This window comes from Bubalus bubalis, chromosome 5, assembly GCF_019923935.1.
Source record: "Bubalus bubalis isolate 160015118507 breed Murrah chromosome 5, NDDB_SH_1, whole genome shotgun sequence".
NCBI classification, from domain to species: Eukaryota; Metazoa; Chordata; class Mammalia; order Artiodactyla; family Bovidae; genus Bubalus; species Bubalus bubalis.
Window position 1 is genome coordinate 126,645,596 of NC_059161.1, and position 17,059 is coordinate 126,662,654.

Consider the following 17,059-nt stretch of genomic DNA (forward strand, 5'->3'; position numbering starts at 1 on the left):
GAGCCTGGTAGCTGCAGTCCATGGGGTCGCTAAGAGTCCGACACGACTGAGCGACTTCACTTTCACTTTTCACTTTCATGTGTTGGAGAAGGAAATAGCAACCCACTCCAGTGTTCTTGCCTGGAGAAACCCAGGGAAGGTGGAGCCTGGTGGGCTGCCGTCTATGCGGTCACACAGAGTCTGATACAACTGAAGCGATTTAGCAGCAGCAGAGTTATCATTTCAAGTTCTTCTAACTAGCAGCAGGTTCTTCTAGTAGTGACTTTTACTTTTGTCTTCACTGGTGGTGGTGGTGGCGGGTGCTTGCTGTAGCAGACAGGCTGGCAGATACTACATTCAGTGTACCTTCTAATGCCTTATAAAAGCCAGCATCCAAAAGTTGCTTGTTCTCTTTCAGCCACAGTGATCTAAGAATATAAGGAGAAAAGGAAGCAGAATAGTTGCAGAGGGACATAGTACATCTCCTTAAGGGAGTCTGAACTGCTGCTTTGATACTCAGTGGAACATGGTGGTCAGGCTTCATTGCATCATAGCCAAGGTGGGCTCCAGGAAGGGACAGGGGACCAGAGAGCACAGGTGGCAGAGGGTGAGGTGTGCTTTTATTGTGGGATACTGGCTTCACCAAACTCAAATTCCTCATTTTCATCCTGAGGAGATTCCTCCAGGAGCAGTGTGGCTTCTCATTCTAGGCTTAATCTCTCACCTGTGGTTGGTCTCTCGGGACAGCATGGGGTGCTGAGTATAAGCAGCCTGGCAGGGTCACACTCAGACCCTGTATAGGGCTAAAAGTCAGTAGGTTTACTGCTATCAGAATCTGCATCCTAGTTCAAACGTGTATATTTAGACTGTTTTTCTTCCAGCAGAAGCGTCTCTTGGGTGAAGAGCTGAATTAGAGGCAGAATTTAAAATGGTCAGATTGCGCAGGGGTAGGAGTTGCAGCCTCTTTAAAGGATTTCTTTACCCAGAGAATTATATTATAACCAAAAAGTTGGGACAGGAAATGAGTAAGGCAGGCTTTGGAATCATGTAGCTCAAATGTGGATCCCATTCCTGTGTACTTGGACACAGGCCTTTCTGTCACAGGTAGATTTCCCAAGCAACTTATTTTGAGGGTTTTGCTCTATAATCAGCTGCCTTGATCACAGATGTGAGCTCAGTTACAGTCTGGTTTGCAGGCAGTGAGGAGATGACCACCCTGCAGCACACAGAGGTCCCTCCCCCATAGAAAAGCAGTGGCCTGCCCTCTGCTAGTCCCCGAGAGCAGCAGAGAGGCTGACCCGGTAAGTGCAGAGGGTCTTGAAGAAAGGAGACACTGACATGGCGTTTGCCGGCCTGTTTTGCAGAAGCGGAAAATGGAAGAGAGTGACGAAGAAGCTGTGCAAGCCAAAGTCCTCCGGCCCCTGCGGAGCTGTGACGAGCCCCTCACGCCCCCACCTCACTCGCCCACCTCCATGCTGCAGCTCATCCACGACCCGGCCTCCCCCCGGGGCGTGGTGACTCGGTCATCCCCTGGGGCCGGCCCCAGCGACCACCACAGTGCCAGCCGCGATGAGCGCTTCAAACGGCGGCAGTTGCTGCGGCTGCAGGCCACAGAGCGCACCATGGTACGGGAAAAGGAGAACAATCCCAGCGGCAAAAAGGAGCTGTCTGAAGTTGAGAAAGCCAAGATCCGGGGATCGTACCTCACTGTCACGCTGCAGAGGCCCACCAAAGAGCTCCACGGGACATCCATTGTGCCCAAGCTGCAGGCCATCACGGCCTCCTCTGCCAACCTTCGCCATTCCCCCCGTGTGCTGGTCCAGCACTGCCCAGCCCGAACCCCCCAGCGCGGGGATGAGGAGGGGCTGGGGGGAGAGGAGGAGGACGAGGAGGAGGAGGAGGAGGAAGATGACAGTGCAGAGGAGGGGGGTGCGGCCAGGCTGAATGGCCGGGGCAGTTGGGCTCAGGATGGAGACGAAAGCTGGATGCAGCGGGAGGTCTGGATGTCTGTCTTCCGCTACCTCAGCCGCAGAGAACTTTGTGAATGTATGCGAGTGTGCAAGACGTGGTATAAATGGTGAGCAGGGCTACAGGGATCAGGCACAGGGGTATGGGCGTAGGTGGCAGCTTTCCATGTGAGAACAGCATGTGTCTTGGCTCCTGGAGGCTGGTTGGGCCATAAAGGATTAAATCCACCCAGTCTGTTTCCCGGACACGGGGGTCCTCTTGAAAGATATGGCCGCCGTGCCTGCAGGTGTCATCAGGGAAATCTGGCCCTTGGCCCCTTCTCCCTGCTCTGTACTTTCCCGTCTTTCCTTACTGGACTTTGAATGGATTTGTACCTTGGGGCTTGGGGGTGGGTACGGTGTGTCCTAAAACTTCTGAGTCATAATCCCCCTGCCCCCAGTTAGTTGAATGCATCATGCATTTGTTACGCCAGTCACTCCTGGGGCTGGGGACACAGACGACTGCTCTTACACCCCTGCCCCATTATGTCTCCGTCTCCCGAGAAAGGTATACGTGCTTTTCAGAAACTTTGCAGGTGCTCACAGGCTCACAGTTTTCCACAGTTCTAATTCTCATACTCTAAACCTAGACCAGAATGCCTTTCTCCAGCAAGCAAGGTTCAGTTTTGAATCTTCTGAGACTTTGTTGTCCTTCTTAGTGAAACCTGTCATTTCTTCTCAAGTTAGACATTAAGACCTAAAGGAGCATCCCTCGAGGTGATGAACAAAGATTTCCACTGGACACTGTTTTTCCTTAACTTCCTAAACCCTAGGATAAATCCTTTATATCTGGGTCAAATCCTGTTATGGTCGTTTTCAAAGTGTGATGCCCAAACCAGTGTCATACCTGGGACCTTGTTAGAAACGCAGGTTTTCAGGGCATATCTCAGACCTGCTGATCAGGACCTTGAGGGTGGGGCTGGGCAATCTGTTTTTAATAAATTCTCCACCAGAGGATTCTGATACACATTAAAAATTTGAGATCCAGGGCTCTTGTTTTTGCCATACAAGTTTCATGTGCCCTGGGTGAAGTTTTTCAGTCTCTTAAGTGAAGACTCCATTGTTTGCAACCATGAGTTTACTTCCCAAATCTGAATTGACGTGACCATCCAGATTCTCCTAATAATTTGTCTTTGTAGGGCTCAGTGGTGGCTCTGTCCCTCAGTTTCTAGGCCGAGCCACATAAGACTCCCATTATATGCCATCTCCTCTTGCCCTGCCAGCCAGACGCTGAGCCAGGCTGGGCTGTAAAATATTAAAGAGAAGCCGCGTGTTGCAGTGCTATTTGTGGCCTGTGGATTTGTCGTGGAAAGGCAGGCCTCTCCCTTTCTGTTCTGATGTAGACTGGCTAGAAAAAGTAAAGATAGCACTGAGGCAGAAACCTAAGGGTGGTGGAGGACTCTCCAGGCCTGATTTTAATAAAGAGCCTCTTGCGACCTGATAATGAAATGGGCTCTTTCTGGAGTTCAAGGCACAATGAGCTGGATGTGCCAAGTAGCACCACTCTGTGTCTCAGGCGGCTGGGAGAGACTTTGAGGCGAGTAGAGGGAAACCTAGTAGCTTCCAGCAGTAAGAAGTCAAATTTTTTTAATGTTCCTTTGTATACACTTTGGTGGGAGCCATACCATTTTAATGCAAATGAGGGGTTATAGTATATTGTTTTACTGTGTGTCCCTGACAGTCGCTCTGTGCTCTCAACCCGGCCAAAGTAAATTGGGGTGGACTGGTCAAGTAATCTCTATTCTCTGAGGCAAAAAATGGCAAGGCATGATCCTTATATGCATGAAGAAGCATCTAGGGAGGAGATCTCCAAGGCTCTGCTTTTCCCAGAAGCCTCCAGCAGCCTGTGGTGAAGTTCCTCTGACAAGGGATGTGAGGTCTTGACAGCTGGTTCTCTTTCCTTCTGTTACAGGTGCTGCGACAAGAGACTTTGGACAAAAATTGACTTGAGTAGGTGTAAGGCTATTGTACCCCAGGCTCTCAGTGGCATCATCAAGAGGCAGCCAGTTAGCCTTGACCTCAGTTGGACCAACATCTCCAAAAAACAGCTGACATGGCTCGTCAATAGGCTGCCAGGTGAGCAGCCCCACGCTGTCCTTCCAGGGGCCCAGGGCCGGCAGGGAAAGCTGCATTATTGGCAGCGCTATTTAGAATTGCTTTCGGGCAATTTAGGGCAGCAGTCTGTGCCATTGTTGCCTTTCTGCTTGGCAAGAAACCTGGCCAGTCCCACCTTAACTGCCAGTCCCCAGGGTGCTACTGTGGGCTGGCAGGCCAGTCGCTAAGGACGATGGAGAGAGAGGGGTCAGGTGCTGCCGCCAGCTCTGCAGGTCTTCTCGGTGTAGTCTCTTGAGTAAGATGTCGCCTTGATTAGCCCCTTGTAAGGATTCCCTTAAGCACTTTGAGGTCATAGAAGTCACACACACTTGTTACTCTGCTGGAAACCAAGCAATCCATTTTACCACCAGAGTTAGATGTAATTTAGGAGGGCAAAGAAGTTTTTGAGCAGGATTACTAGAATAAGTTTAGGATATGGTCCCTCCCTCCAATTCGGCTGGGGATCTGTTTACCTTGGTCAGATCAGCTGGTAGTTGAGGCTTTGGACAGCTGGTAGAGTGTGTTACTGCATGTCTGTCTCCTTCCGTTGCAGGACTGAAAGACCTCCTCCTAGCAGGCTGCTCCTGGTCTGCAGTCTCTGCCCTCAGCACCTCCAGCTGCCCCCTTCTCAGGACCCTTGATCTTCGGTGGGCAGTAGGAATCAAGGACCCTCAAATTCGGGACTTGCTGACTCCACCGGCAGATAAACCAGGTATGCTCTAGGCCTGACTTCCCTGTGCTCCTTTGAGCATTCCCAGAAGCTCAGGTAGTCCCAGAAATGACATTGTTGAAAAGTAGAAAAGCGGAAGTTGAAAACAGGACGATGGACTATGTACAAGTACAGTTAACTATTTACAAACAGCTACAAAGAAAGGAGTAAGTCCGTTTTGTGGGTCAGTGGAGTTTGGGGGTTAGAGAGTATAAGCCTGAGGAAGTCTGGGAAGGCATCATGGTTGAGGTGGAACGTTGAAGCCTGTTTCCCTGATGGTCTAGAAAAGTGTGGGAGTGTGGGAAGGAGAGGAGCATTCCACACATACCCCTTTGCTGTGTGAGTGAGGCACAATCCAGCAGCTGGGAAGAAAGAAAACGTGTCTGGTTTCCTGGAAACGGCCCCCACACACTGCTCGCTCCCTGAAGGCAGGGCTGGGTGTGGGCAGTTCTGCTGGTTAACCCCTGCACAGCCCAGCCAGCAAGTATCCATGACTGAAGCTGCCTGCAGCTTGAGCTGAACTAGAGTTAAGAGTCTGGATCTAGGTCCTTCTCTTGCCTGTGCAGGCCAGGACAATCGCAGCAAGCTCCGGAACATGACCGACTTCCGGCTGGCGGGCCTTGACATCACGGACGCCACGCTTCGTCTCATCATTCGCCACATGCCCCTCCTGTCTCGACTCGACCTCAGTCACTGCAGCCACCTGACAGACCAGTCCTCCAATCTGCTCACCGCTGTTGGGTCTTCCACTCGTTACTCCCTCACAGAGCTCAACATGGCAGGTATGGTACTGCCGTGTTCTGTGACAGATGGTGCCCTGCCCCTTGGAAGCCCAGCCCTTCTTGGAGTTTGACCAGTAGAACAGAAAGAACATGGGCTGTTGACTAAACCGTGTCAATTCGTTTCCTCACATATGGACAAGACATGGAACTCTCTTCCTTTTGTAACTGGTGGGGACCAAGGCCTTGAGCAGTTGTCAGGTGCCTAAGGATACAGCCAGCACCCAGCTGCAGGTTGGGCAGCTTTACAGTGCAGGGAGTACGGTGGCAGGGGCCTTCTGAGGCTGCCGTGCTGATGGCACATTTGGTCTCTGAGCCAGGTAGTTAAGGGGAAAAGAGGGACTTTTGTTTAGCCTTTTGAGGAAAGCTGGGGAATTGAGCGTCAGAAGCAGGCTCCTTTGAGTGTGTGCGCGCAGCATTGTCCTTGTGGTCACTTTCCCCACAGGTTGCAATAAACTGACCGACCAGACCCTGATCTACCTACGGCGCATCGCCAATGTCACCTTGATCGACCTTCGAGGATGCAAGCAGATCACTCGGAAAGCCTGCGAGCACTTCATCTCAGACTTGTCCATCAACAGTCTCTACTGCCTGTCTGACGAGAAGCTGATACAGAAGATCAGCTAAGACACACCCAGCCCAGACTGAACAGGAAACCGATCTTCCCCTGACTCCCCAGCCAGGAGAGCCTCTCTCCCCGCCCCTGCACGGGCTCCGAGGCCAGCGTCACACTCCCTCTCTGCTCTCCTGTCCCTTGAGTCCTTCCCTTACAGTCAGGGCAGAGAGAGGGGTGGACCCCAGGCTTACCGGCCTGTCCCTCTCCCTCCTAAGGAGAAGGGAGTAGCAAATTGATCCAAGGGGAAAGCGCAGGCTGTGTGCTGTCACAGTGCCTGCTCGCTTGCTCACCCGCCCACTCCCTCGTCGGCCAGGAGGCCGGGTTCTCACTTTGGGTTGTCTGCAGCCATCACCTGCACTGGGCCCTGGGGCCCTCCTCCCCATCCATGGTCCCCAACAGTGCCTGGTTCTGAGCAAACTCCCAGGGAAGAAAGAGGCCCTGTCTCTGTGGCCAGGTTCTCCTCGTGGTGTCCAGTGCGTGTCTCTCCGTCACACTCTCCCGACTTACGCAGGAGGGGCCAGCGGCCCCAGCAAGGCCAGACCCATGCAGATCACACTGGTGCTGTTGAGGTGTCCACACCTCTTGTCCGTGTCTGTGCTCTCCCTCCTCTCCTTGTAGCTTGATCCTCTCCGATGCTCATGGTAGTTCACAGAATGAGGTTCCCCCACCCCAGACTTTCCTGCTAGTTTCTATGAAGTCCTTGTTGCACTTATTGGGGTTGAGGCTCTTCAGAGGAGCTGGAACTGTCTACCCCAGGGACACCCAGTTTTACTGCTTCCCAGGCAGATCCTGAGACAGGCACCGTCTCCCCATCCCTTCCCTCTTTGGCCTGCCCTGCCCTTTTTCACACTTTCCTTATTCCCACCTGAATAGGGCTTTCCCAGGATGTCTATCCTCAGAGGGAGCAGCCTGTCTCCCCCAGCTGGGGGGTCAGAGAACTAGGCCAAGTCCTCACCTGCCCCCCGGCAGGCTCCAGGCCTTGGGTCCTGTAGCCATCCGGGCCCACGCCTGTGTCTAGCCTCAGCGGCTCACTGATCCGGCGCCTTTGGAGGGGTGGGGAGTCCTGCTTAGAAGCCAGTCACCTGCCCTCTGCCTGCAGCCATGGAAGGGGGTGTGCATGTGCCTCTGTGTGTGTGGCTGAGTGTAATAAGCGTGTGTGTGGAGGGAAGGAGGGGAGCCTGGCGTCTCCCACTCCACTGCCCTGTGTCGAGCCCCATCAGCTGCCCCCTCTTACTTTGCATTGAACGGCCTGTCCAAAGATCCTCTCTCTAGGGCAGCAGAGAGCTTTTTGCACTTTAAAAAAAAAAAAAAAAAAAAAATGGAACGAAAGGTCGGGATTTCTTTTGGGTCAATATTTAAGTGTGTGAGGAGATGCTCAGTAGCAGCAGCCTGTGGCAAGAGCTGATAAACGATGCGGGTTTGCACTCCGCTCCCCATCTGAAAGGAAGGCGATAGCACAACCTTGCCCCACCTTCTGGAACCCAGCCCATCCCCTCCCGGCCCCTTTCCTGCAGCCCAGCCTCAGGCTCCCCTCCTCCTGAAGCCGTGTGGGGGAGGGGAAGGAGCCCAGGCACCAGGGGTCTGAAGTGTGAGCCGCCCCAAGGAGAGACGCCACGTGCCCCCTTGCCACTTCCAAAGCAATAGAGGCAGAGGGGCTCCCTCTTTGCCACCTAGCCCAGCTTTGACCCTGGCATTGACTGGCCTCCTGAGAAAATTGGGTCTTGGGAGGGGGTGGCATTGTGTCGGTTTCTTCCAATCTGCTGATTCTCTTGCTGCACCTTAAAAGCAGCAGTCTGCTCCCCTGACCCTCTGCCCCTTCCATTGGTCTCCAGGCCTCAGCCACCTGGGGCTGAAACCTTGAGGAAATGCCAGTGACTTATTCCAGAGTGCCTCAGTTAGGGGAACTTCTCTGTCAAGAACCCTGGGTATTGAGCAAAAACCTTATTAATGTTATTGTTAATGACCTATAATTGGAAGCTTCCTGCCTTTTTTCGGTTGCTCCTGTGGAAAATACTGAAAAGATGACTTTGTTTTGCTTTCTTGTCTTTTTATAAAAGGGGAGGTGGAGAGACCCCCTCAGAGCAGGGATTGTTCCGGGAGAGTGCCTCTGACTTTGGGACATCTCACCCATAGAGATTTCCAAGCTGATGGTTTGTTTTGGGCTTTGGCTTTTATTTTTGTTGTTTTGCGTTTGGAAAAACGAGCATTTTTACTGCGCACGTAAGTCAGAGGAAAAGGGAGCCCAGGAGTGGCAGCCAGTGGGCCTTGCTGGGCTACCCTTTCTCTGGGACTGTGAGGGAGAAAATGGTTTTTAGAGGTGAGGGTTGGTCCATGTGGAGGACAGAAATGTCTCTCTTTGGGGACAGAGGAACCTGGGAGTTCCACCGAATTTCCTGCCATCTGCTCGTAGACAAAGCCTTGCCAGGAGAGCCTGCCCTCCGCAGACCACAGGACCAGACACCCTGCCTCCATCTTTCCAAGCACCGGGGCGAAAAACCACAAAGGAAAGGAAGAAAATTTATATATATATATATATATATATATAATATAAAATCACTTGGTGATTAAAAAAAAATAACTGCTCCATAAATAAAACTCCTAAAGTCACTATGTTTAAAGGGTTTGGTTGTGTTTTTGTTTTCCGAGAAATATTGTAAATATATATTTTTTTGTTGCTGGTTTAGAGTCAATCTCCAATGTTGTGCTAAAAAAAAAAAAAAAAATGTAAGCATTAAGAGGACAAGTCACGCTATCTCAGTTGACACATTGGGGTTATTCGGGGCCAGGGAAAGGAGAGAAGCTAGGCGGACTTTTGTTTTCTAAACGTTCTCCACTATTGGTTTTACAAAGAGCAAGGACATCTTTCCTCTGACATATGGGAATGGGAGATATTTGTGTAATAAAAATTTTTAAAAGACAAAAAAAGAAATAGCCTCCAGTGGGAAATATTTTTATTTGGGTTTTTTTTTTTTGTTTTTTGTTTTTTTTTTTAAATAAAAAGGCTTTCAAAACCAAAACAAAAATACCAAAAACTTTTCTGCCTTGGTGTGTGTGTGTGCGTGCATGAGAAAGAGGAAGTCTGGAGGTGCTGCAGCCTCTCCCCCCGCCCCCCAGCCCCGAAGTTCCTCCCCCATCCCTGAGTGGCAACGGAAGTGCTGTGTGCCTCTGTGACTTGCTTTGCCTTCTTTTTTTTTAATGTCTGAAAGAAGCACTTGCTTAAATTTTACAGCATCAAAGGGAACTTTTTAATAGATGTGGAAATTGAGGCATAGGATTACCTGACCCCGACTCCTCCCCACAAGGCGGTGCCTGGAGAGGTGCTGTGGAGTCCTTGGGGAGAGCTGGAAGGACTGTGGTGCTCCCCTATGCATAGGCCTGGGGATTTCTATTCTGGCCATCCCTGGAGAGCCAGTAGCCAAGGCCACGGCCAACCTCCACCCACTGCAGCTACAGAACAGGCCTCTCAAGGACAGTGCCTGCTCGAGGCCACCAAGAAAGGTCTGTGTCCGGCTCCATCGGCATTTGTCCCACTGGGTCCTGCCTGTTGAGTACAAGCTTCCAGCCTTTAGACGAGTGTCCTGCATGCTGCTGGCTGTTGACCTCAGACCTGACTGTGCCATCTCAGGAGAGCTGAGGTGACGCCCAGGAGGTCCCAAGAAGGCTCGCATCTCTCTCTTAAGGGATCTGGGGGGCTCCTGCCCATCCTCACTGAGCTGTTAAGGACCATCTCCAATTCTGCACATTCTGGAAGAGGGATCCTGGACAGTCAGCCGATTCCATTTCCTGAGGATGGCTGCGATTGTGGCGGTTTTTGATGTTGCCAAGGAAGGCAGAGTGTCCGTTATGCCTTCTAAACATCACAGAAACCCATCTACCTCTTTATAACTTCATGCCTGCCACCCTAGTTGAAGCTACCATTTTCCAGAACCTTGACTCCAGCAGGAGCCCTGAGACTTCTCAGCCTGCAGTCCAACCCCCATCTGCCTTGTTGGCAGCCAGAACATTTCTTTTAGATTTGACTACTCTACTTAAAACCCATCGGTGTGTTTGTCTCAGGATAAGTTCTCAAGCTCCCTCATCATTTACCCCTCCTCTCCAGGCTTCCCTGATGGCTCAGTGGTAAAGAATCTACCTGCCAGTGCAGGGGACACGGGTTCAATCCCTAGGTCGAGAAGATTCCCCTGAAGAAGGAAATGCAACCCACTCCAGTTTTCTTGCCTGAGAAATCCCATGGACAGAGGAGCCCTAGGTCGAGAAGATTCCCCTGAAGAAGGAAATGCAACCCACTCCAGTTTTCTTGCCTGAGAAATCCCATGGACAGAGGAGCCCGGCAGGCTATACCATAGTCCATGGGGTTTCAAAAGAGTCGGACATTACTTACCAACTAACAACTCCTCTCCACCCTTATAACTAACTCCACTGTCTCTGGGCCTTTGCTGGTACACCTTCCATACACCTTCCTTATACAGGAATCTTAAGCTGTCATGTGTAACTCTCCAGGGTCATGTGCCACTGACCTCTGCATCACTAGCCACCGTCATCTGTAAAAGGAGAAGCCCCAGGTTGGCGGTAGGTGCTTCCAAGAGGCCTTGAACAGGCACCTCTGTAGCCCCCAGGGTTGCCGCGTTCAGTGGGTGTCACTTCACCACAACTATGAAAACCTATCCTCCTCCACCTCTTCCTCCAGAAGCCCTTCCTGTTTCTCCTCCAATCAGAAGGGATTAACCTGGACATTCTGTATACCTTTCACAGGCAACAAAATAAAAACAGCGGGCATCTACTGAGCCTGTGTGTTGACCCAGACTGGTCTAAGTATCTACACATGCTAACTCCTAATCTTTACAGCAACCCAATTTTTTTTTTTTTTTTTTTGAAGTATAGTTGATTGAGAATGTTGGGTTAATTTCTGGTGTACAGCAAAATGATTCAGTTATACACATATATATACATATTCTTTTTCATATTCTTTTCCATTATGGTTTATTACAGTATATTGAGTATAGTTCCCTGTGCTATACAGTAGCACAGGCTGTATTTACTATATAGTTAGTAGTTTTTACCTGCTAACCCCAAACTCCTAATTTATCCCTCCCCTAGACCCTTTCGTGACTCAACGGACATGAGTTTGAGCAAACTCCAGGAGGTGATGAAGGACAGGGAAGCCTGGCGTGCTTAGTCTATGGGGTCACAAAGAGTCGGGCATGACTGAGCAACCGAACAACAACCCCCTTTCCCCTTCAAGAACCACAACTGAACAACAAAAACAGCCATGTTTGTTTCCTATGTCTTTTAAGAGTCTGTTTCTGTTTCCTAAATAAGTTCACTTGTATCATATTTCATTGATTAAGGCTGTGCTATGCAGCTTGTGAGATCTTAGTTTCTTGACTAAGGACTGAACCTGGAATCATGGCAGTGAAAGTATCCCATTGTAACCATTGGATCACCAGGGAAGTCCCTTGTGTCATGTTTTCGATTCCATATATAAATGATAGCACATGGTATTTGTCTTTTTTTCTGACTTCATTTACTGTGATAATCTCTAGGTTCATCCATGTTGCTGCAACTGGCATTATTTCATTCTTTATGGCTGAGTAATATCCCATTGTGTATGTGCACCACATCTTTACCCATTCATCTGTCAATGGACATTTACACTGATTCCATGTCTTGGCTACTGTAAATACACAGCAGCTCTACTATTATTATCTTGTTTTTGTTTTTTTCGGCTGTGCTGGGTCTTCGTTGCTGCATGGACTTTTTCTCTAGTTGGAGAGAGCAGGGTCTACTCTTTAGTTGCAATGTGCAGGCTTCTTATTGTGAGGGTTTCTCTTGTGGAGCACGTGGGCTCCACAGCACAGGCTCAATACTTGGGGCACTCAAGCTTAGTCGCTTCACGGCATGTGGGATCCTCCCAGATCAGGGATCAAACCTGTTTCCTGCATTAGCAGGTGGATTCTTTACCACTGAACCAGCAGGGAAGCCCTACCCTCATTTTAAAGATGAGAAACTTCAGTTTATGGACATTGGCCTGAAGTGTCTTGGCTAGTAAAACCTGGAGACTGGCTGCAGAGTCAGTCCTATCCACCTCACTTCCTAGCCTCTGTGTACAAGCAATGGCATTTAACACTCAAACTCCACCCAAGGAAGGGAGTGGGCAGGTGTCTTCGCTCTACAGATAACACAGCCCAGGCTGAGAGAGAGGAAGTGAAGGCAAAGCTGGGACATGCATGAACACTGGGCCAAGGACTCCGGAACCTGGGCCTCCCCCCCCCGCCCCCCAGTCTCTCATGCCTGCTGAGCAGCCAGGCTGGGTGTGTGCCCACAGCCCCTCCCATGGCACTCTGAACTCCTTGAGGGTGGGGCTAGACTTAGCTAGCTTGGCTTCCCCTCCATCTGCTCCTGAGCACAATGAAAGGTGGATTTATAGGAAAGGGAAGCGGGACTGATGTCATGGGTGAGTGACCCATGCAGTCACATGGGGCCCTGCCCTCAGATGGATCCCACACTTGGTTTAATGTGCTCTTGTCACCATCTTGAAATTCTTTCTCTTTTTTAGTTTGGCTGTGCCAGTCCTAGTTGCTGCACTCAGGCTCTTCGATCATTGTTGCAACATGTGAGATCTTTTTTAGTTGTCCCATGTCAACTCTTTCTTAGTTGCTGCATGTGGGATCTAGTTCCCGGACCAGGGATCAAACCCAGGCCCCCTGCATTGGGAGCACGAAGTCTTAGCCGTTGGGCCACCAAGGAAGTCCCTTGAAATTCTTAATTATTGAAAAAGGGGCTGTGCATTTTATTTGCAGTGGACCCCACAAATGAGGTAGCTAGACCTGGGGAGATGGCCAATTCCAGCTCCTCCAGCCCTCCCAGGTCAGTTCTGTGCTAAGTGCCATTCGGGTGGCCAGCAGCAGAGCAGGCCTGGCACTTGCTGGGGAGAGTCACCCTACCTCCCCACCTTCCAGAGGCCCAGACCAGAAACGAACCCTCAGCGCTGACCCCAATGTATGGGCAGGAAATAGAGCAGACACCCAAGGTCCGGGAGCACCTGCAGTTGCCCTCAGCCTAGCCTTCTGTCCCCTAAACCTGCCCCACGCCAGAGAGCGACAAGGGGCCAGAAAGCCCAGCTGTTGTGCTCCCAGACTGTGCCATGGCAGCGCCAGGAGGGCAAGACAGGTGGAGAGTCAGAGAGATCCAGACCCAGAGAGAAACACCCTGAAAGATCCAGAAAAGGGAAGGCAGAGAAAGAGGCAAAGAAGCTGGGAGGGGAGAAGAGAAATGAAAGGAGAGAAAGACCATGGAGGACAGAGAGGGAGACACACAAGTGGGCTCCAAGGTCCTCAGGATGTGTACCAGTGACCGTTCAGAAAGACATCTCCTCAGCCCACCCACCACTGCACACACATCTTCATTTACCCTCAAAACAATTCAGTGAGGCCAGGCTGGGGTACAGAAGAGAAAGGCAGGGCTCAGAGAGGTCAAGTAACTTTATCTAAAGCACGCAGCGAGCGGCTTTTCCACACTCATCCTCCCTTTCCCTGACACGGCAAGTACCAGAGGATACAGCGGGGCCGGCGGGGCCTACGAGACCTCGACCGAGACGCTCAAAGGTCAAGGCGCAAACAAGCAGTAGGAGCTCAGCACGACTAAGCCTGAGTCGCGGAAGACGAGGCGCATGCGCACTGGGGACAGCTCCAAGCGGGCCCTGTGGGAGGGGCGGGGCGGGGCGGGGCGGAGCCTTGGCGGGGCGGGGCTGGATCCAGAGGCGGGGCCATGTCGCGCTGAGGCTCCAAGGCGGAAAAGGGAGACTGCGGCCCCAGGTGGCGTGGGGACTTGTGACCTTTCGGAGGGTTCCAGGGAGAGGCGCTGCTCCCGGGAGACTGGTCGGGCGGAGCAGCGGCCTGGAAGCCTGGCACAGAGTTGTGGGCTATCAAAGGCCCTTGGACTGTGCAGGAGGGAGCACAAGGCCTGTGTCCTTGGCGGAAGTGCCAGTCCTCAAGAGATTTCCCCGACTTCACCCGAGCAGGCTCCCGGCCCTAACGATAACTTGTCACTTGCCTCATAAGGATGTTTTGAGTATTAAATGAGATCATCTGGGTTCTAGGAACAGTGGCCTGCACATGGAGAGAACCCAGGAAGCGTCAGTGTTTATTATTATGTATGCTTTGCCCATAGATTTGCCATCTCTCCTATGTTGGATGCCCAAGGCCAAGCACCAGGGCCTGGCATGTAGTAGGAGCTCAGGTACACTGTTGGACAAGTGACTGAGTAAACGAGGTGAAGTCCCAGCCTCCCAGCCAAAGCCTGGCACCATGTGGGCCCGGGACATCAGAGAGGTGGCTGCCCACATTAAGCAGGAGTTTCTCCCAGTCAAGTCTGCTCACCCCCGGTGAGCTGTATGGATTGAGACACCCTCAAGTTCATCCTCCTGGCTCTTCAAAGCCCAGGATGGAGACAGAGGTGAAGCCCCAGCAAGAGGAAACCTGCGTTCCTGGGCCTTGGCACATGCCAGTCCTCACCCCCAACCTCACTCCTGCTCATGTGCAGACCATGTCAAATTCAAGACCTTCGCCAACTCTTCCTCTTTTTTCCTGAGCCTGCCACCTCCTCCCATATCCTCTTGCCAGGTTAATTGGAGGGGGCCTTCTTCCTCTCCAGACCTGAGTTCTGTTTCTGTGGCCCTAACTTTGCGTCCAATGTGAGGAATGCAGCAGTGACCACACCAAACAGGGGCACCAGGGAGAGCCCTCTGAACAGGAACCTTTCCACCCATGGGATGCAGGGTGAGCAGGAATCTGCCTTATGGGAAGGAAGTGAAAAGGAAGTCATTCCAGGCAAGGGGAATTATAAAGTCAGCACCCCAGAGGTAGAAATGAACTTGGCTAGTTGTAGTGACAGAAGGAAGATCAGAGAGACTGGAGACTAAAGGGCACAGGGAGGGGCAGGGGGATTGAGTTAGAGCGATGGGCAGGGGCCAAACTGTAAGTCTCACGGGCCACAGAAAGGGATAGGTTTCCTAAGTGCAGGGGTGGTCATTGGAGATGGGGTTACATTTAGGCCTGTGAAGACTCTGTAAAAGACTCTGGCTAGAGAAGTGGTAGGGTGGAGGCTGGTGCAGGCATCAATGCCAGGCAGGAGGTGATGGGACTCAGATCGGGTTTAGCAGGGCACAGTGGAAGGATTTGGGATGTATCAATACCTTCATGCTGGAGAAGACTCTTGAGAGTCCCTTGGACAGCAAGAAGATCCAACCAGCCAATCCTAAAGGAGATCAACCCTGAGTATTCATTGGAAGGACTGATGCTGAAGCTGGAGCTCCAATACTTTGGCCACTTGATGTGAAGAGCTGACTCACTGAAAAAGACACTGATGCTGGGAAAGACTGAAGGCAGGAGGAGAAGGGGGCGACAGAGGACTAGATGGTTGGATGGCATCACCAACTCAAAGGACATGAGTCTGAGAAAACTTGGGGAGATAGAGAAGGACAGGGAAGCCTGGCGTGCTGCAGTCCATGGGGTCACAGAGTTGGACACGACTCAGCAACTAAACAACAATACTTTGGAGACAGACACATCAGTAGTCAATGGGACAAGCTGGATGACAGCCAGGAGAGGGGGCACAGGAGCAGGTGAGGGAAGAGAGGAATGGAGGATGACTCCTGGGCTTTTGAAAAGTGAAGGAGCCGTGGCTGAGAAGGGGAGCCGGGAGAGGAGCAGGTTGGACTGGGCAGGGTGGTGGGAGCAAGAGGTCAGCGTGGGACATGTTAAGTTTGCAACACACATTAGTCATCCAGGGGAGATGCCAGGTATGGCTGTATCTGCAGGCCTGCCAGCTGGGTGGAGATGGGATTCCACTCCTCGTTCACTCCCAGCACCCCAGCCACCGGCTGGCACCGTCTAGGCACCAGACAAAGGCTGGTTGAGAAAGACTGAAGCCAGCCTGAAAAGGCAAGTTGACAATCGACCTCCCCTCAACCACCAGAGGGCAGCACCATCCAAAACACAGCCTCCCCAGGCCAAGGCTTCCAGGAGCTGCTTTCCAGGGTCCCAGGAATCAGTGAGGAGAGGGCCCTGGCGGCTCTCTCTCTCTGAATCCTGGCTGAAATTCAGGCCTGCCTGGGTTGCAGGTTGGGCAGTGGGTGGGAAGGGCTTTCTGGGTTTGCAGGTGGTGTGGAGGAGGTTGGGCCTCTTCTGGGAGCAGGATGGGGGGCTTTTCAGAATTCACAGAGACTCTGGCCTAATGAGTTCACTGGACAGAAGTTTTAAAATAGGAGCTGTTCCAGAAACCCCAGGCCAGTGAGTGACTGTAGTTAGAGTGCTGAAGAGTTTCGGAGAGGCAGGCGGAGAGGAGGTCGGAGGCCTTCCGTCACATCCTCCTATTACTCTGGCCATCTTCTACCCCAGACACCATGTGCCACCTTGGGCTGTGGGGCTCGTTCACTCAGTCACTCATTCACCCATCAAATGTTGACTTTATCTTTCTGTGTCAGGTCTCATGGTGGGCTCTGGGGGGCAAGAAGTAAACTGGGAGCACTGGTTTCAGTGATAGGAGGTGTGAACGTCAGGAGGCATTTCCCAGTGGATGCAAATATTGAATAAAGCTTCATGGACTGATTCAATGGACCTGAGTTTTGAGCAAGCTCTGGGAGATACTGAAGGACAGGGAAGCCTGGCATGCTGCAGTCCATGGGGTCGCAAAGAATTGGACATGACTGAGCGACTGAACAACAACAGACACACACATCCCACCCCTCCCCGTCAAAAAACTTGAATGACGTGCATCTTGCAATTGATGATGTTTTCAAATCAAGGAAGCAGGTACCAAGTGCAGAACTGGAGATGTACACAATTGGGAGCAAGGGGATTGGGGAGGGTGGCCTGGA

The 17,059-nt window shown here is 51.6% G+C and overlaps 1 protein-coding gene across 3 annotated transcripts in view; it reads left to right on the plus strand.

Annotated features, from left to right (window-relative positions):
* KDM2A (lysine demethylase 2A) overlaps nt 1-9,112 on the plus strand; it is a 93,114-nt gene extending 84,002 nt beyond the window's left edge. For all 3 annotated transcript variants that reach the window (XM_006072688.4, XM_044943760.2, XM_025286753.3), the window contains 5 exons: nt 1,344-2,056; nt 3,898-4,061; nt 4,633-4,791; nt 5,355-5,570; nt 6,013-9,112. In XM_006072688.4, coding sequence (XP_006072750.1) covers nt 1,344-2,056; nt 3,898-4,061; nt 4,633-4,791; nt 5,355-5,570; nt 6,013-6,194 — 1,434 coding nt within the window. In that variant the 3' untranslated portion in view covers nt 6,195-9,112. The remainder of the gene's footprint in view (nt 1-1,343; nt 2,057-3,897; nt 4,062-4,632; nt 4,792-5,354; nt 5,571-6,012) is intronic.
* Nucleotides 9,113-17,059: the final 7,947 nt, after the last annotated feature.